The sequence below is a fragment of the Elephantulus edwardii genome, unplaced genomic scaffold (genome assembly GCF_000299155.1).
Source record: "Elephantulus edwardii isolate Elephantulus edwardi_28Jun2011 unplaced genomic scaffold, EleEdw1.0 scaffold00279, whole genome shotgun sequence".
Lineage (NCBI taxonomy): Eukaryota > Metazoa > Chordata > Mammalia > Macroscelidea > Macroscelididae > Elephantulus > Elephantulus edwardii.
Window position 1 is genome coordinate 796,716 of NW_006400029.1, and position 21,534 is coordinate 818,249.

The window sequence follows — 21,534 nt, forward strand, 5'->3', positions numbered from 1 at the left end:
AAAGATGGAAAAATAAAAAGGTGGGGAAATATACATGAAGTAAATGGCAGCCAAAAGAGAGAAGAGGGGGAGGGAGGAGGGGAGGGAGAGAGAGAAGCAGCAGTGGAAATACTAATTGATGAAATAGACTTTAGGGTACAAAAATCTGCATAAGAGATAGGGAAGGACATTATATAATGCTTAAAGGGTTGACAAAACAAGAAAACACACTTTCATTAATATCTTTCATTAATACTCGCTGAATAGGGAGCTCTGGTGGCCTGGTGGTAAGAAGCTGCAATGCAATCCTAAGGCTTGAAGTTTGAATCCACCAGTTGCTCTGTTAAAGAAACATAAGGAATCTCCTCCCATTCAATTAGCTGCCTCTGAAAACCTGCTGGAGGACCAGCTATGGGTCTTTTCTGACTCAATGACACACAACCACAACACACTAAATAATAGAGCTGCTAAAGACAGAAAATATACACTAACTGATTTGAAAAAAGAGACAAGACCAGAATAATTATAGCAGACCTCAACACACCACTAGCAGTAAAAGATAAAATGACTAGAAAGAAATTCAACAAAGATTCAGAAAGAATCTGTATCACTAACTCAATCTCACAGACATATACAGTGTACTCAACAAAAGCTCAAAATACATTCTTCTCCAGCATATAAAGGATATTCTCCAGAACAGATCATATATTAGATCACAAAGCAAATCTTGAAAAATTTAAAAAAAAATTAAATATCGTTTAACAAGTTTATTCTCAGATCACAATGATATAAAATTATGAGTTAAAAACAGGATTTAGTAAAAGAAAATATCCACTTGGAAGTTAAATAATACCTTCTTTGGTCACTACATGGTAATAGAAAAAAATAAAAAAATATTAAAGAATTTCTTTAAAGAAATGAGAATGAAAACACAAACATACTGAAACTTCTATGATACAGCTAAAGCTGTACTCAGAGATAAGTTCATATCAATAGACAAACACATCATAAAGGAGTAAGAAATTAAAATAAACTACTTAACATTAAAAAAATAGAGAACAGGAAGCAAATACCACAATTGCCAGAAGAAAGGAAATTATAAATGTAAGAGCAAAAATAAATAAAAAATAAAGTAGAAAAGTCTATTGTCTCTATCACCATAAGCAAGATTTGGATATTCAAAATGGTCAACAAAATTGACAAACCTTAACAAAAGAAAAGAAATATAAAACCTAAGTAGTCCAAAAAAGAAATTAAATGGGCACCATCAAAATAGAATCAACCAAAAATTAGAAAGATAACAGAATAGTATTAAGAGATATTCTCCAAAAAATTTGAAAATCTAAAGAAAATTAATACATTCTTAGAAACTCACACCCTAGTAAATTGACACTGACAGAAATTGAGAACTTGAACATATCCATCACAAGATAATATATCAAAAGCAGGAAAAGTCCTCCCCCAGAAAAACCCCTGGCCTAGATGGCTGCACAGTTCAATTGAACCAAACATTTAAAGAACATCACCAATTATACTTAAATTACTTCAGAATATAGAAAATGAAGAAACACTCTCAGACTTAGCAATCCATACCAAAGGCTGCATTTCTTAATCTTCTGCAAGAGGTGTTTCAAGGTCTCTTCACTTTCAGCAAGCAAGGTTGTATCATCTGCATAATGCAGGTTATGGATGAGTCTCCCTCTGAGCCTCAAAGGAGTGCATCAGGGTTGTATTCTCTCTCCATACCTATTAATCTATATATTGTGCAAATTATTAAAGAACCTGGATTCTATGAAGAGGAGTGGGGCATTGGGATTGGAGAGAGACAGCATGAATAGCCTTTCAAATATAGCAGAAAATGCACAACTTGGTGAGAATAAAATCAATGAATGAGACATTTTAAAAATCAAATCCTTCCTTAAAGCACTTCTCCAGCAGAGTAGGGGGGAAAAGCCTATACAATGGGGGAAAATATTCAGAGATGACATATCTGACAAAGGATTCATTTCTAAAATTTATGAAACACTCAGCATCTCAAAAAGAAAATGACAATTGGGTTTAAATCCACCAGATGCTACACTGGAGAAGGAGGGACGATCTCTTCCTGTGCCAGTCAGATCCGATTTGATAATATACAACAAGGAAAAATAGATGGATGGATGGACGGATGGATAGATAGATAGATAGATGATAGATGAGATAGATAAACATATATGTGACAACTATATATGTGTGTGTGACAACTATATATGTGTGTATGTGTGACAACTATATATATGTGTGTGTGGTAACTAGATAGATAGATGATAGATTAGATAGATAAAGTAAACAAACATATATGACAACTATATATATCTGACAACAATATATACATGTGACAACATATATGTGTGACAACTATATGTGTGTGACAACTATATATATATGTGTGTGTGTGGCAACTAGATAGATAGATAGATAAAGTGACAACTAAACTCAAAGTGGATCAGAGACCTTGAAATAAAGACCAAAAGCATAAAGCTCAAAAGAGACAAACTTGGATCAAGCTTAGAAGGCCTAGTCTATGGTATAAAGAGACTGCCAAGTACAGCCAGAAATGCACAGTCTGAAGTGGATATAATTAATGAATGAGACCTTCTAAAGATTAAACTCCTGTGCTCATCAAAAATATTTTCCAACAGGGTAAAAAGAAAACCTATTGACTGGGACCAAACATTTGGCAATACCTTCTCAGGCAAGAGTATCATCATGAAAGTTTACAGAATCCTACAGGGCCTCCAGAAGAAGGCTGAGAACCTACTTACTAAATGGGCAAATGACATGAAAAGACTTTTCACAGAGGAGGAAACTCAGATGGCCAACAGAATCATGAAAAAAATGCTCTAAGTCAATGGTTATAAGAGATATGCAAATCAAAACCACAATAACATACCAGTAGCAATGGCAAAGTTTAGAACAGCAACAAGTAATAAATGTCAGAGAGGATGTGGTGAGATAAGAAGTCTTATTGATTGCTGGTGGAATTATAAAATAGTGCAACCACTCTGGAAGGCAGTTTAGCGCTTCCTCAAAAAGCTGAACATAGAAATCCCATATGACCCAGCAATTCTACTGCTTGGAATATACCCTAAGAAAATGAGAACTGAGGCACAGACAGAGACTTGTACACAAATGTTCATAGTAGCGTTATTCACCATCACAAGAACATGGAAATAGCCCAAATGCCCAACCACAATGGAACAGGTTGAGAAAGTGTGGTATATTCACATAATGTAAAGAAATTTACTACACAGCTAGCAGGTACAATGATTTAGTAAATTACTCCCTAACATAGGAGGGACTGGAGAGCATTATGCTACATGAACTAATTCAGTCTCCTAAGAATAAACAATGTATGAGACCCTTATTGTATAAAGAGTACAAAGTATAAAGGATCCATGGGGAAGAGTGCTTAATCATAGGGTCACACAATTTGATGGGTAGAGGGAGAAATGGGAAAGCGAAAGGGGAAAGATGCAGTGTGAAAAACAATGTATATGTACTTTATGAACTTTATATGTAAACCAGTATAAAACAATAAAAAAATTGAAATAAAAAAATAAATGTGGCAATGGAAAAACAATGAAAATGACAACTCAATTTCTAAATGGGCAGAAGACACCTCACCAAACCAGATATTCAGACTTAAAAAAACCAAAACCAAAATATAAAAAAAAACAACAAAAAAACCCAACACACACACACACACACACACACACACACACACACCCATGAAGAAATGCTCAAGATTATTTGTCATTGTTGTGTTGTGTATTATAAAGTTGGAACCAACCCATAGCTGACCCTCGAGTGGGATTTCAGAGGCAATTAGTCACATGGGAGAAGATTGCCCATCCTTAGAAAGATACAAACCAAAATCAAAACAATAAAACAATGAAAAATCCCAGCAACATTAGCTACGTTCAACAGGATAGCAAACAACAAAGATGCACGATGCAGAGTCATTGCAACTCTTACACATGGCTGATAAGAATGTAAAATGATACACCACTACAGAAAGAAGTATGAAATTTCCCCAAAAATTTGAAAATAGACGTATTATTTGATCCATCTTTTCTACTCCTGGGAATATTCACTGGGGAAATCAGAACCTCAACAGAAACAGAAATATGCATACCCATGTTTGTTGTTGTTATGTCCTATTGACTCTCACCTGTGACTCATAGCAACCCTTTGTACATTATCTTTGAACCCTGTCAATCTCATTGTCTCTGACAGACCTAGTCCCATTTCTCCAATCACTGAGTCAATCTGCCTCCTCCTAGGTTTTCCTCTCCTGCACTGTCTCTCGACCTTTCCAAGCATAATGTCCTTCTTCAAGGCCACATGCCCAAAGTATGTGAGATAGGGCTTTTAAATCTTTGCCTCCAGGAAGCAGCTTGGTTTCACCCTCTCCAGGATGGACCTATTTGTTCTCCTGGCAGTCCATGGTATGTTCAACTCCAGCACCACACTCAAATGCATAGACCCTTCTACTATCATCCTTAGTTGTCCAGCTCTCTAATACACAGTAAGTAATTGAGAAGACCATGGCCTGGACCATGTGTACCTTGTTCTCCAGACTGACATCATTACTTTTCAAGACCCTGACAGTAGACTTTCCCAATGCAATTAATCTTATTTCCTGACTGCTGGTGCTAAGAGAGTTGATTGTGGAACAAAGCACACATTAAAGTTGTTAACAACCTCAATCTCTTCTCCATCTACCAACAAGCTGCCAACTGGCCCAGGGGTGAGAATATTTGTTTTCTTAACATTGAGCTTCAATCCATATTGAAGACTACTGTACTTGACCTTCTGCAGCAAACCCCTCATAGTTTCAGCAAGCAAGGTTGTGTCATCTGCATAATGCAGGTTGTTGGTGAGTCTTCCTCCAGTTCTGATGCCACATTCCTCCTCATAAAGTCCAGCCTCCCAAATGATCTGTATAAATAATGAAAAGGTATGGAGATAGAATGCATTACTCACGCACACCTTACCTGATCCCGAACCATGCAGTGCTTCCCTGCTCTGTTCTGAGTACGGCTGCAGGAAATGATGGAAAACCAATTGACATATTTCAGCAAACAGACAAAAACAGATGGTGTCCTGGACATGCTCACCAGGCTATGACAAGAAATCTGGAGAATAACTACCTGGCCAACTGAATGGAAGAGATCCAAATGTATTCCCATTCCAAAAAAAGGTGGCCCAAGAGAGTGTGGAAATTAAACAATAGTCCTAATATCACATGCAAGAAAGACCCTGCTGAAGATTATCCCAAAACTACTTGGAATAGTACATCAGCAAAGAACTGACAGATGTGTAAGCTGGATTTAGAAGAGGCCATGGCACTATAGACTTCATAATGGACATCCATCAGATGGATCTTGGCCAAAAGTAGAGAATACCAGAGCAATGTCTATTTGTGCTTCATTGACTATGCAAAGACATTTGACTGTATGAATCACAATAAATTGTAGGTAACCCTGAAAAGAATGAGTATGCCAGGACACCTGATTGTGTCCATGCGAACTTATACTCAAGTTTACTACAGCTTTCTTTACAATAACAGAGAACGATGGTAGCTCAAGTCCTCAGCAAGAAATTAATGGATGGAGAAACTATGCTACATTCACACAATGAAGCATAAAACAACATTGAAAAACTGGTGAAACACTACAACATGGGTGAATCTACATTATATTATGCTGAATGTAAAAACTCCATCACAAAAGGACAAATGCTCTCTGGAGCAAAAATTTAAAAAATACTACATAACTTAGGAGAGACTGGAAAGCAACTGAGTGAACTAACTCAGTTTCATAAGAACAAATACTCCATAAGACCATTATAGTAAAAATAGAAGGATAACAAACAAAACAAATATGGGGACCTAAGAGAGGTAGGGATGGGGGCTGAGAGGTGAGGATGGTTAGGGGCTAAATTACAAGGTTGTACAATTTGGTGTTTGGAGAGAGGGGATAACAGAAATGGGAAATATTTGGTGGGGACCTGAAAAGACAGAATAATGGTGGGTACATTCCAATGGTGATTAATTTTATAAAACAATGGAAATGATTGTATAAAACACAACGTGAATGAAGACTGTTATGAAACACAATATATATGAACTTTGTAAGCAAACCAATATAAACATTTAAAAATATTTTTTAAAAAAGACTAATATAGTGTAAGACCACTGTTATAAAATATGATTGTTAAATGGAGCACACAGAAAGCAAGAATAGAATGGATACATAATTAGCACTTTATCAAAATCAGTGAAATTAATGAAAATCAGACATTTAATCTAGAATAAGGCATGCATACCAGATAGAATAGGGGGCAGACAAGAACATATATACACACTTAAAAACTGGTTTTGGAGGGTTGACATGGATGAGAGGTAAGGGAGAGGAAGCAGAGTTTAGCAAATAGAAGTATAGGGAAAGTTAAAAGACATTTAAAAAAAAAGACATTTACAGCAAGGATTCAGTGAGACATTGTAAATAATAGCATAGTACAATTAATGTCATGAAAATGTATTTTACTGACTAAATGAAGTACAAGTTATATAAACCTTTTGAACAACAGATCTGTACCCTGCCCTATCCTGTGCCATCCTCACCACCCCGATATCCTTGAGTTCATTTATGTCAATCTACCTCTCTGAGGGTCTTCCTCTTTTTTCTGACCCTTCTTATTTCCAAAAATAATGTCCTTTTCCAAGGAGTGATCCTTTCCAACAACATACCCAAAATATGTGAGGTGAAGCTTTGTCTTGAAAGAGCATCCTTGCTGCATTTTCTTTAAGACATGTCTGTTTGTTCTCTTGGAAGTGCCTGGGATATTCAGTATTGTTCTCCATTCAGAACTCAAAAGCATCAATTCTTTTTCTATCATCTTATTCATTGTCCAGCTTTCATATATCAAATAATAAAAAAAGATCATGGCTTGACTTAAGTGCACTTTAGTCTTTAAATTAACATCATTGCTCCTTAATAATTTGGAGAGGTCCTTGAAAGCAGATGTTTCAGATGAAATGAAGCTACTGACTCTTTGACTGTTAGTACCAAAGGATCTTGACTGTTTTATCCAAGATTAAATCATTTACAACTTCAGTATTGTCTTTATTATGATGTTGCCTATTGGCCAAATGTCTGTCTTCTTAATGTTGAAAATTTAATTCTAATATCTATTTAAAAAGATTCTTGAAATATACAAAGTTACCTGTGAAATAGCTGTATTTTTAAATTAGTATTAGGCAATCTTCTCTGTCTTTTTAAATGTTGAAAAATTAATTCCAATATCTATTTTAAAAGATTCTTGAAATATACAAAGTTACCTGTGAAATAGCTAAGTTTTTAAATTAGTACTGGGCAATCTCCTTCCAAGCAATTTTATTACCTCTGAAAACCTAAAGGGACAGCTTTATGTCAGTCCCAACTCCACGGCACACAACAAAATGTGATCACATCTGAAAAAGATAAGTATAGCTGCCTTTCATTTTTGGTGTGAACTGTTTCAGTGATGTGTTATAACCAAAGAAAAATTACATGCAATTACTTCATTCATTACATAAAGTATTGTGAAAATCATACATGGCCCATGGATACTCCAAAACATCATATAGTCTAGTTCATCACTACGTTTCTGTAGGTAAATGTCAAATCTTTAAAAATAAGTCATGTTTTGCACTGATTCTTTCACATTGAAAAATGCCTGGAAAATATCCAGCACAGAATTTTCATTGATTCTATTAAAGTGTTCCATCATCACATAAAATAAATTATGTAATTTTTACAGCTAACATATCAAATAAGCTGACAGATCATACACCAATACAGAACAAAGGGCTTACATTAACAGGTATGCCATATCACCAGGCCTTTGAGCCAAATACGTGTGTTTCCATGACAAAAACCTTTGCAGTATATCATCAGCATCCCCATGAGTTGAAATCTTATTTTTATCTGACCAGAGTTCCAAAGATGAAAGCATAATAGTCATTTTAAGCTGGGAAAACATCTGAAAATAGAATGATATGCAGTACTGAGTAACCACAAGTATAACATCTCATCAATACAAAATGGCAATATATGTAATATATTTTACTCATGATCTTTTTTAAAAAAGACATATCACACCATTGGTAGGACTAAGCTTTCTTATAAAAATAGAAATTTTATATAAATCAAGTTGATGTTTAATAAGAGTATTTTGTGTAAGTTTAATTACTTACAGTATTGATAAGGCTAAAGATTTGGACAACTTTCTCAGCTGCAACTGCCACTTCAGATCCCATATAATCATACTGGAAGGCAAATTTTCTTTATTAATTACTAGTGAAAAAGTATTTAACTAAGCTATTTACAATTAATATAAAATAACAAAACTAATGCAGCTTGCAAGTGATGAGGCAAAGTGGAATTGATATTTATTGAGTTTACTAAATGTTAAGCATAACTAAGGAATTTTTACATATTAATAAATTGTTGTTGTTGCTGTGTGCCTTAGTGTTGGAATCTACCCATTGCTGACTCTCCAACGGGTTTTCAGAGGCAGTTAATCGTACAGGAGGAGCTTGCCAATCCTTCTTCCTCAGAGCAGCTGGTGGCCTTGAACTTCATGTCTTCAGGATTATAGTGCAGCTTCTTACCACTAGGCCACCAGAGCTCCTGGTTGTTGTTGTTATGTGCCATCAAGTCACCTGCGACTCATAGTGACCCTATGTACAACAGTCCTAAACCCTGCTCTATCCTGGGCCAATCTTTTGTCTCTGACATACCTTACCCCAATCACTGAGTCAAACTATCTCATCTAGGGTCTTCCTCTCTTGCACCGTCCCTCCATCCTCCCAAGCATGACATCCCTTTCCAAAGACTGATCCCATCTTACAAGATGTACAAATTATATCAGACAAAGCTTCAGAATCCATGCCTCCAAGGAGCAACCTGGCTTCTCCTTCTCCAGGATGAACTTGTTTGTTCTCCTAGCAGTCCATGCTATATCCAATACACTTCTCCAACACCACAGCTCAAAGGCATCAATTCTCCTTCTATCATCCCCAGTCACTTTACAGCTCTTTGATGTATAGCAAGCAATTGCAAAGACCATGGCCAGTTATCAGGCTCACTTTTGTCTCCAACTGGCATCATTACTCTTCAGTACTTTGAAGAGGTCTCTGACTGCAGACATCCCCAATGCAATTTGTCTTTTAATGTCCTATATGCTGGTACCAAGAATGTTGATTGTAGAGCCAAGCAAACGGAAACTGTTGACAATCTCAATTTCTTCACCTTCTTTCATGATACTGACGATTGGCCTAGTGATAAGAATCTTTGTTTTCTTGAAGTTTAAGCTTCAATCCATATTGAAGACTACATTCCTCGACCTTCTGCAGCACACGCTTGAGGCCCTCAGCAAACAAGGACTGTTTGTCATACACATAACACAAGTTGTTGAGGAGTCTTCCTTCAATCCTGATGCCACATTTCTCCTCATAGAGCCCAGTCTCCCGGATAACCTGTTCTGCATATAGATTTAAAAGATATGGAGCTAGGCTACATCCTTGGTGTACATCCTTCCCAATTTTGAACCATGGCAGTGTTTCCTTGCTCTGTTCTGATGACCTCCCTCTGGTCAAGAATATCATCCAGGAAGAATAAAAAAAAAAGTCATTGCAAAGATAGAGGAGAAAGACCAAGATGGATGACAGAAAGAGCTCTGAATATTGCACTATAGCACCAAGAAACCAAAGCAAAGGGAAGAAATCAAGATGTTAAGGAGTTGAACAGAAGATTCCAAAGGGCAGTGCGAGAAGACAAATTATTACAATGAAATATACAAGGAGCTGGAGTCAGAAAATCAAAAGGGCTGAACTCATTCAGCATTTCTTAAGTTCATGAAACTGAGGAACAAATTCAAGCTTTTAGCTGTAATACCCAAGGATGTTTTGGGCAGAATATTAAATGATGCAGGTAGCATTAAAAGAAGATGGAAAGAGTATACAGAGTGATGTTACCAAAAGGAATTGGTGAACAAAAAAGAATTTCATGAAACAATGTATGAGTAAGAGCCTATGGTGATAAAGGAGGAAGTTCAAGCTGCTCTGAAAGAATTGGCAAAAAACAAGGCTCAAGGAAATGATGGCATACCAATTGACATATTTCAACAAACAGACACTGTGCTTACCAAGTTGTGCCAAGAAATCTGGAGGACAACCACCTGGCCAACTGACTGGAAGAGATCTATATTTGTTCCCATTCCAAAGAAAGGTGATCTGACAGAGTGCAGAAATTAATGAACAACATCATTGATATCACATGCAAGCAAGATTTTTGTTGAAGATTATCCAAAAACAGCTGGAACAGCACATCAACAGTCAACTGCCTGAAGTGCAGACTGGGTTTAGAAGAGGCCATGGTACTAGGGCTATTGTAGCTAATGTTAGAGAGATCTTGGCTGAAAACAGAGAGTACCAGAGGAATGTCTGTGTTTCATTGATTGTGAAAAATCATTTGACTGAGTAGATCACAATAAACTGTGGCTGACTCTGAGAAGAATGGGAATCCAAGAACACTTGATTGTGCTTATGCGAAACCAGAGCTCCCTAGAATGAGATAACTGTTATTTGTTTCTTCTTTAGGGCTCTGGTAGCCTAGTTGCACAGAGTTGTGCTCATCTAAAGGAATCCACCAGCTACTCTGTATGAAAAAGGTGGAAATCTCACATGCAATTTACAGTCTCTGAAGATAAAAGTCCAACAGCATGTAAGACCAACAAGAACCATTTCCGCCTTTTTTAAGATTTTTTTAAATTTTGTACTGATTTCTTTACAGTTGGAATACATTGTTTTTCACAAAAGATCCTTCCCATTTCCTTCACCATCCACCTCTATCCATCAAATTGTTCAACCCTATGATTAAGAACCCCACTCCCCACCCATCCTCCACCTCTGCTTCCAGATCACATCCTCCACCCTCATCCCCCCACCCTGGGCCTTTGGATCCTCATATTCATTCTACAATAATGTTTTTCTACAATATTTGTTCTTGTGGGACTGAGTTAATTCACTCAGCAGTCTCCTCACTCCCTCCCAAGTTAGGTAGTAATTTACAAAATCATTGCTCCTGCATGCTGCATTGTATTCCATTGTATGAATGTATCACAACTTCTCAATCTATTCATTTGTGGTTAGACAGCCAGGCTGTTCTTGTCATTTGAATTGTGCTGATATGAACATTGCTGTACAAGTCTCTGTACAAGTCTCCATTTGAGCCTCAGTTCTTATTTTCTTAGAGTATATTCCAAGCAATGGAATAAATGTGTCATATGGAATTTCTATTTTCATCTTTTTGAGGAAGTGCCAAACTGCCTTCCAGAGTGGTTGTACCATTTTACAATCCCAGCCTACAATGTATATGAGTTCCTATCTCACCACAGCCTCTCCAACATTTATTACTTGCTGTCCTGTTAAACATTGCCACTGCTACTGGAGTGAGATGGTAATCTCATTGTGGTTTTGATTTGCATCTCTCTTATTGCCAGTGAATTGGAGCATTTCTTCATGTATCCGTTGACCTTTTGAATATCTTCCTCTGTGAAAATTCTTTCCATGTCTTTTGCCCATTTTGTAATTGGGTTATCAGTCTTTTTCTGTGGAGACCCAGAATCATTCTACAAACTTTCATTATGAGACTCTCGTCTGAGATGGTACTGGCAATTGTTTGTTCCTAATCAGTAGGTTTTCTTTTCACTCTGTTTGAAATTTTTTTTTTATGTATACACGGATGGTCCAAGTTATCAATTTCATCCTCCTCAGATTGTACATTTCTGGCTTTATTTGGCAATCTCTTTATACCATAGATTAGGCCTTTTAAGCTTAATCACAGTTTGTCTCTTATGAACTTTATGGTTTTGGGTTTTACTCCCAAGGCTCTGATCCACCTTCAGTTAATTTTTGTGTATGGTATGAGATGTGGATCCTGTTTCAGCTTTCTGCAGGCAGCAGTCCAGTTTTGCCAGCAACATTTGTTGAAGAGGTTGTCATAGCCCCATTTGATAGATTTCATTGTCTAATATCACTTGACCATAGATAGCTGGGTCTATTTTTGGGTTCTCAGTTCTGTTCCACTGGTCTATGTGCCTGTCTTTGTACAAGTACCAGGATGTTTTGGCTACTACTGCCATGTAGTAAGTTTTGAGGTCAGGGAATGCTGTGCCTCCCATGTTGTTTTTGTTTCTCAGGAGTGTTTTGCTTATTCAGGGTCTTTTTCCTCTACAAATAAACTTGACAATTTCCCTTTTGGTCTCCTTGAAAAATGAATGTGGTATCTGTATTAGGATTGTACTGAATGTGTAGATTGCTTTTGGTAGGATTGTAATTTTCACAATATTGAGTATTCCTGTCCATGAACAGGACACATTCTCCCATTTCTTTAGGTCTTTCACTGTGTCTTGAAAAAATGTTTTATAGTTTTCTCTGTATAGGTCTTTTATATCTCTAGTTAGGTTCACTTGTAAGTATTTCAATTTGTGGTTGACTATTGTAAATGGTATTGCTTTCTTGGTTTCCTTCTCTGGGTTTTCTTTGTTACTATAGAGAAATCTCTCTGATTTTTGGATACTGATCTTATGTCCTGCCACTCTAATAAATTGTCTTACTAGCTCTAACAGATTTTTTGTGGGTTTTTTTTCTTTTAAGTCTTTGATATCACCTGCTGATTAGGATGTCTTTTTTTCCCCCTATTGTCATACTGCCCTAGCAAGCACTTCAATAAAATATTTCATGGAAGTGGTGACAGTGAGCACCCTTGTTCGGTCCTTGTTCACAAGGAAAATGCTTTTAGGCTTTTTCCATTGAGAATGCAATTGGCTCTTGGCTTTGCATATCATAGTTTTCAGTATCTTGAAGAAATTCCTTTCTATTCTAATTTTGCTGAATGTCTATATCAGGGACCAGTGTCGGATTTTGTCAAATGTCTTTTCTGCATTAATTGGTAAGATAATATGTTTCTTATGGTGAATTACGCTGATTGTTTTTCTTATGTTGAACCATCCTTGCTGTTTCCTTTTTATAGATCATGAAATTTGTTGTTGTTTGTTGTTATGTGATATCGAGTCGCTTGCAACTCATAGCGACCCTATGTAGAACAGCCCTAAACTCTGCTCAGTCCTGTGCCAATCGCACTGTCTCTGACACTCCCATCCCGATTATCCCAGTCACTGAATCAATCCACCTCATAGAGGGCCTTCCCCTCCTGCGCTGTCCCTCCAACCTCCCAAGCATGATGTCCTTATTCAAGGACCAGTCTCTCCCCACAACATGTCCGAAGTGTTAGATGGAGCCTCAGAATCCTTGCCTCCAAGGAGCCACCTGGTTTAACCCTTTCCAGGACAAATCTGTTTGTTTTCCTAGCAGTCCACGGTATTCTCAATACTCTTCTCCAGCACCACAGCTCAAAGGCATCAATTCTCCTTTTATCCTCCTTGGTCGTTGTCCAACTCTCTGATGCATAACAAGTGATTGTGAAAACCATGAAATATGAAGAGTTAAATAAGTGTCCCATGTTATATAGCTGGTCAAGATTCGTGCCTAACTAGATTTGAAACCTAAGTTATTCACTATACTGTTATGAACCCTCAAGTTAGAATGGACTCATAGCTGACTTTTCAGTGGGCTTTCAGAGGCAGTAAATCACACAGAAGGAGATTGCTTATCTTCCTTCCATGGAGTGGCTGGTGGATTTGAACCTTGTGTTCTTTGGGTTGGCAGTGCCTTTGTGTTGGCAATGCAGCAGCTCCTTAAACCTAGATCACCAATATTCCCTATATCTATTACAGTATGCTGCTATTTTTGTCTTAGTCTCAGTAAAACACAGGAATATATACTTTGGATAAACAATAAACTTTTGAAATAGAATTGTACCATATTAGTGAACATATTCATGAATACAACTTCAGTAAAGGGAATGTAAATAATAGTATGTTACCTAAAATGGTGTGTAAACACCTGAAATGATCATGCAGAAATCTTTAATAATTTCTAGTATATCTACAGATTACTGAAGGTAGAAAATAAAATGCAATGTTTATTATAGCTGTCCTGAAATGTAGTTGAAAGAGATCCAGTCTTTGCTTGTTGAGGTCTTATCTTGTGATTTTTGTGTATATAAGCTGTCACCAGTATATGTCTGATTTATTTCATATTTACATCATGTAACATTAGCTGTCAGGGACCTCTCCAGAGAATTGAAGAGCAATGCTCTTAATCTGGGGATTAAGTTGCAATTGATCCAGACTATAGTCTTTGCAATTGCTTGCTATGCATCAGAGTGCTTGACAATGACTAGGGATGATAAAAAGAAAATTGATGGCTTTGAGCTGTGGAGCTGGAGAAGAATGTTGAATATGCCATGGGCTGCCAGGAGAACAAACAGATTTGTCCTAGAGGGGGTGAAACCAAGCTGCTCCTTGGAGGCATTGATTCTGAGAATTTGTCTGACATACACTGGCCATGTTTCTAGGAGGGACACGTTCTTGGAGAGGGACACCATGCTTGGCAGGGTGGAGAGACAGAGAAAGAGAGGAAGACCATTGATAAGAAGGATTGATGCACTGACTGCGCTGATAACAGTTGGTGTATCAGAGACAGTAAAGTTGGTACAGGATAGAGCAGGTTTCAGGGCTATAATATAGGGTCTCTATGAGTTCCAAGCAACTCGACAGCACATAACAACAACATGTTTTGTAATTCTTTACAAAGCTAAAGACACAAAATTCAAGAAAATAGAAAGCCAAAGTATAACTATTAAAATGCATTAAATATCAGAAATAGCAAAATAGTAATGTACTGAATGCCAATTAAAAGGAAACCACCAAAATGGATGAACATAAAATTATTGGAAATAAATAAATAACAAAAATAATCTGGGAAAAAACAAGAGTTAAAAACTCTTGTCATAATAATACTCTAAATAAAGCTTAAAGGTTTAAAAGTACAATTATTATCAGTTTATATCACTAAAAGAACAATTCATAAGAAATATAGCAGCAATCTAAAATTGTTTAAGCATATAGCATATTTAAAAATAGATTATGTATACTGAATACAAACAGATGAGGGAGAGAACAGTTTAAAAGCGATATATGATAGGGTATTATGATTATCACAGGAATCCAGAATTAAGTTTGCATAGTGGAGTGCATTTGGGGTGGGGGAGAGGGGACTGTATACCAATGAAGAGGTTTATCTTTTTTGGGTGGGGGGTGTAGAGAAAAAAGTGCAATGAATGAATGGAAATCCAAAATATCTGTAAATGTTCATTAAAATTAATAAAATAAAATTTTAAAAATATATAAAGGAAATTTAACTGAAGTATAAAAGAAATTAATCTTCATAGTGATATATTTACCTTGATCTCAGTAAATGGGCAAGTATCAGTAAAAAGCATAAAATTTTAAAATCTCAAGTTTGATATAACATACGCATTTAACGTTTAATTGCAAAAATTAGAAGCTATTCATCTCAAACACACAAGAAACTTGTATAACTTGACCTTCATTCTGGTGGCCTAGTGGCAAGAAGTTGTGATGTAATCCTTAAGGCACACAGTTTGAATCCATTAGCTGCTCTGTGGAAGAAAGATGAGCAGTTTCCTCCTATGAGATTAAACTTCCTCTGAAAATGACTGGAGGGTTGGTTCTGATTTTATGGTACACAACAATAAGTTCATTAAAAAGGTTCTCTGCATATACCTTCCACTGTATACATGTTAGGGCGTTCCAGAGACAGTCAAGTAGCAAGCTGCATTGCCAACCTAAAACTGGCACTTCTTCAGCAATTCAAATCTGCCTGAAACTCTACAGGAGAAAGATGAGCAATCTCCTTCCATGTGGTTTACAGTCTCCACAACTCACTGGAGGATCAACTATTAGTTCTGACTCAACAGCAATGAGTCTGAGTTTAATGCTTATAAAAATATTGTTAATTATAGCATATTATGCAAATATATTGTAACTAAATTATATGTAATAAAAATATAACTATATTACAATTTTAAATGCTGTTTTTATTTTAGATGCATATATTGATATTCTGGAAATCAAACTTACTTAAAATATTTTCTAAATGAAGTTAATAATAAAGACAATTTCAGGTGAGACTGACTTCATCAACTGGCTAGATAGGAATATTTAGCAAAGACCAACCCAAGCCAGTGAAAAACTTTGGAAACTGTGAATACGTGCAGAAAAATTAAAGCTCTTTCTTTTCTATTTAAAAACCACAAAAACATGAAATATTTAATCTTTTTAAATAACTGAGTGGTTTATAGAACTTAAATAAAACATGTTTTTTAAAAATACCACACAAAGGGGTTAAGTGAAATTTGACTGTTGTAAATGAAGTTATTCAACATGGATTCAAATTTAGTTGTGATTCCCTAATTGGAATCACTAGAAAAACACTGAGGAGGGAAAGGCATAGAAAACAGTCAATGAATTAGACAAAATAATAAGATAAAATTTCTCATTTACTCAGAAGTAGTAAAGATAATGAAAGAAATTAATTACTAAGACATACTTAATATAATAGCAACATGTTAATAATTATAAGCTCATAGTTTCACTTTCAATGAACACAAGTCAACTAAATAAGAAATATGCCTAGAGAGAGAACAAAAAATCCCCAATTACTATGGAATTTACACAAACACACTTTAAAACTAAAATATATAGGTTGAAAGTAAAAGAAGGGAAAATACTAACCATATGATGTTGCAGTTTGGTGTGTTTTTTTAACTTTCTATGAACATCTTTTCAGTGAAAGTGATTTTGCATATAGTTTGGAAGATTAGCAAAACAGAGAAAAGAGTGTACAAATGTAATTTTAGTCAATTAATGAGAGTGGGTGGGTATGGTAAAGCATCCTTTTAATGCAGGTGAGCCACATCTAAGCCAAATTCCCAAAGTAACAATAATAAAAACAGAAATTATTTAAAAATACCCATTTGTATTAAAAATATATTAAATGCATTAATTAGACACAAAATAAATGTTAATTGTTTTTTAATGTTAGGTTGCTTATATGTTAAAACATTTAAATTCAGCACAATAACACATACAAAACAAGCTACATGAATATATGCTTTTATATATGTATATACAAAAATACTAGAAACAAAGAAAATGTATACGTATTGTACACTTGCAGTAAAATTACATTTTTCCTCTTTTTTACCCTCTTTCCTTTCTTGTTATTATTCTTAAACTAATAAAATACCGAAATATACCCTACTATGAGCAAAACCTAGAACATCTGGATGCTCATAAAGTGAGTATAAAAACTAAAGCTTACATTTCGTACGATTGCTACATATGTTTTTGTTAAACCAACTTTACAAAAATAAATGAATGTTCCTATGAGTGATTCTCCTCTTTTGAAAATAAAAACTTCCACTGATACTCAAGTAATTATAAAACATAGAGTAATCTTTAACAAAAATGATCATCAATTGAGTAATTAATTGTTTTAGTTAAAAGAGAGTTTGGAAAGAAGACTTCACCAAAATTTGATTTATATCTGAAAATAATTGCTGAATTCCAAATTACCAAGAGTCAATTTTAATGTAGCAAGGGTAGAGAGGAACTGTCCTAAAAATTCCTTAGGCAGTGGATCATTATGGAAACACACCATCACATCTTTCTTTATGAAGCACCTGGTGGATTAAAACTGTCAAATTTTGCAGTTCAAATCCACCCTTGATAAGGAAAAGACGGATCGTCCCTTTCCATCGTCCCTTACAGTTTAGGAAACCTGATGTAGGGTTGTTATGAGTTGGGATTCACTCCATGGTAGTGGTATATGTTAGGGTAAATGCACTTTACCGCATTCCTGCTATATTGAAAAACATTTGGAAAAGGGTAGAAAATATATGTATTGCAAACAAAGAAGTTTCTTTTTATTTAACCTCAACACATAAAAGAAGATATGATGAAATTTATCAACATACATACCAAGGCTTTATCCATGACGATTTGTACATGTAGGGTTCTATTTATCAGCATGACATTTGAATATTTCTGTGAAACACAGGACATGAATTAAAATCTACTCAGATTTCTATGATATTTGTATTAATCATGCTAATAATACATTCACCAAAAGAGTTCTCTACAGAATAGGTATCTCACTCATTGTCCGTGAGTCAATTCTGACCCATACTGACCTTCCTTCGCATTTCTGAGATTAAATCACACAGAAGAAGACTGCCCATCTTTCTCCCGGGGAGCTGCTGGTGAACTCAAACCGCCATATACACCCAGCCTTTGGGTTAGCAGTGCAATTTGTTACGGATTATGCTACCATAGGAAGAATCCACAAATACAGACACACAGACATAGGCATATTTATACTGTTATTGTAGTATTGGAGTCCAGGTTGAGTCAAATGATTAATGTACTTAGGTGCTAACCAAAAGATTGGATGTTTAGCAAATCCACAGTTTCCAGAAATAAATGTTTGCAAATTTCATCAACAAAATTCAGTCACTAATAATGCTATGGAGTAAAATTATGATCAGGCACAGGGTAGACAATACAGAGTAGACTTCCCAGCAACTCTTTGTTTTGTTTTGTTTTAGTAGGAGTAGAAATGTAGAAAAATAAGAGGGAAGTCAAAGGAGTGAATAAATAATTGACTTTCAAATAAACATTTTAAAAACAAATTGAAAACTTCACCCCATCTGTATTTATAGCAATTCTTTCACTCACTGGTTGCCAGAGAGTTGGAACCATCTCATAGTTCACCCTCCAACATATTGTGAAAACTGTAAATCACACAAGAGGAAGGAGATTCTCTGTCATTTTCCTATAGAGCATTTGGTGGATTCAAACTGCCACATGTACCAGCTGTCTAGATGAAAATGGGACAAAGTGGTACAGGGCCATGAACATCTCTCTGAAAGGGCCAAAGGGAGTGAAAATAGTTCAGCTCTTATTGCCTCAGAGCAGAAAGCAGATAAAGAGCTCATAACCCAGCCCCATTGTGCCTTTGAAGCCACTCCAGCAGCAAGATGTTCTTTTATTCATTGCTGTACTGAGAATGAGAGTTATTAGGGAAATAAGTTGGAGAGAGTAATGGAGGCAAAGAATATCACCCAATGCAAGTCCAAGTTTTAGTCCAGCAGTTCCATGACAAAATTCTTCAATTAGTCCTAGCTCTAGTTTCAGTTAAGCAAGCAGCTTTTCCTTCCATCATCAAAGGCAAGAAAAACAAAACCTTTAACTGTGGTCTTTATCTCAAGGCTCCTCTTGTTAGACCTTGCCACAGTTTATTCACAGCAAGGCCATAGTCTCTCCACAACTATTACTAGGGTCTTGCCAGCAGGGTCTTATTCTCACCCTCATTTTGCTCCAGTCTCCCTCAAGTCTTGTTGCTCAATGTGGAAAGTACTCTCCCTCTTATTTTAGTCCCATAGCTATTAATTATCTGCAAGACCATGTATCTGTACTTAAGGTAGCAGGAGTTCAGAGAGTAAGGTAATCACTAAAAAAAGTCATCTTAAGCTAACAACACCACATAGCTCCCTAAGGATTATACCCAAAGCTCCTCTTGAAATAATTACAAACTTCACAAAGTCACTAAAATGAAGGGAGGATATTGTTGTTGTTGTTAAGTGCTGTCTAGTCGCAAGCGACTCATAGCAACCCTATGAAGGAGAGTCCTCGATGCTTGGGTGCCCTTCATGCTCTCTGCAGGTTGACAGTGTTTCCGGAGGCAAGCTATTATGGAAGTGGATGCCACTCCTCCTTCAAGCTTGTTTTAATCAGGGAGCTCCACCCCACTCTCTGTCTGCATTGGGTAACCAACCATTAACACATCTGACACATCAGTGTCACAGTGTTCAGCCTCACAGCAACCACAAGTGACCTCTGTATGGCAACTTGTACACCAGGGCTATATGAACTAGAGGGATGTCTGAACAAAAACAATGAAAGACAGGCCCGAGGGCCGCGGATTAAAAGTCACCCTCCTTTGGCTTGGTAGCATCGCTTTCTGTCCACTGGCCAACTGATCTCTCTCTCTACGTTGATGCTATTGTTGTCAAGTGACAGGAGGATATTACGTATCTTTAATTTTTTGTTTCTTTCTCTCCAAACTTCCTCTGTGAAACCTGGGACACTCTTTCATATTACCCCTCTTTCACTCTATCATATTCCTAAGCATTGTCCCTTTCTATTTCTGCTGGTATATTTTTTAACCAATTTATTTGCTTAACATTCAATAAACTTCATTCATTTTAAATATAGTTAATTGAGTTAACGTACAACCAAAACCAAAACAAAACACACACACACACACACACACACACACACACAAGCTGTTTGGTCATTTTTTATTTTTTTATTTCATTAACAATCAAGTATAAGCTGATTGGTTGTATGATTTTAGTTAACAATCTGCTGTGGGCTGTAAACCTCTTGCCTAAATAAATCAGGACCTCATGTGCAGGCCTTTGTATTTAAGTCAGTAGGGCCCAAGTAATAATTGTGTTTAGGGAGAACACTGTTCTAAGAGGTACAGCACTTATCTGTGTGTTTGCTGTACTGGATAACTTAGGGTTGCTGTGCTACTGAAAGCTGTGCTACTGGTGTGTCAAATGCCATCAGGGTTACCCATGATGAACAAGGTTTGGTAGAGGTCCCAGATTAAGACAAACTAGGAAGCAGGTTGGCATCAACTTTTTAAACAGTAGGCCTTTGAACACTAGAGAAATGAGGATAGTTATAGTATTGTAGTGGTCGAGCCCAGATTGGAAGTCAGTTGAAATGAGGAAAAACTATGATAAACATCATATAATAATTTGAACTATGAATGTAGGTAGCTTGAATGTTGGAAAACTGGAAATTGTTAAAAATGAAATGGAATGCATGGACATTGACATACTAGGGACTGACATACTAGGCATTGACATACTAGTGAGATGAGATGGAGCAGCTTCAGCCACTTTGAATCAGATGATCATATAGTATAATATGTCAAGAATGAAAAACAGTGGAAGAATGGTGTTGCATTCATAGTCAAAAAGTCAATGTGAAGTTCTATCCTGAAGTACAATGTTGTGAGAGAAAAGATAATATCCATATGCATACAAGGAAGACCCATTAATGTGATTATTATTCAAGTAAACACTCCTATAACTAGAGCCCAATGTCAATATTTATGTGTTCCATTTCTTTCTTTACAACGTCCAGTTTTCCTACATTCATATTTCTCACATTCCATGTTGTTGTTGTTGTATGTGTCGTCAAGTCACTTGAGACTTATAGCAACCCTATGCACAAAAGTCCTAAACTCTGCTCTGTCCTGTGCCAATCGCACTGTCTCTGACACTCCCATCCTGACTATCCCATTCACTGAATCAATCCACCTCATAGAGGGCCTTCCCCTCCTGCGCTGTCCCTCCACCCTCCCAAGCATGATGTCCTTCTCCAAGGACCGGTCTCTCC

General features: G+C 36.4%; 1 protein-coding gene across 1 annotated transcript in view; it reads right to left on the bottom strand.

Moving 5' to 3' along the window:
- Positions 1 to 21,534, bottom strand: part of LOC102846493 (disintegrin and metalloproteinase domain-containing protein 18-like) — a 198,917-nt gene that overhangs the window by 128,028 nt on the left and 49,355 nt on the right. The window contains exons 7-9 of the mRNA XM_006900303.1: positions 18,040 to 18,105; positions 8,264 to 8,335; positions 7,883 to 8,049 (exon numbers count right to left, since the gene is read on the bottom strand). Of these exons, the coding sequence (XP_006900365.1) occupies positions 7,883 to 8,049; positions 8,264 to 8,335; positions 18,040 to 18,105 (305 nt within the window). The remainder of the gene's footprint in view (positions 1 to 7,882; positions 8,050 to 8,263; positions 8,336 to 18,039; positions 18,106 to 21,534) is intronic.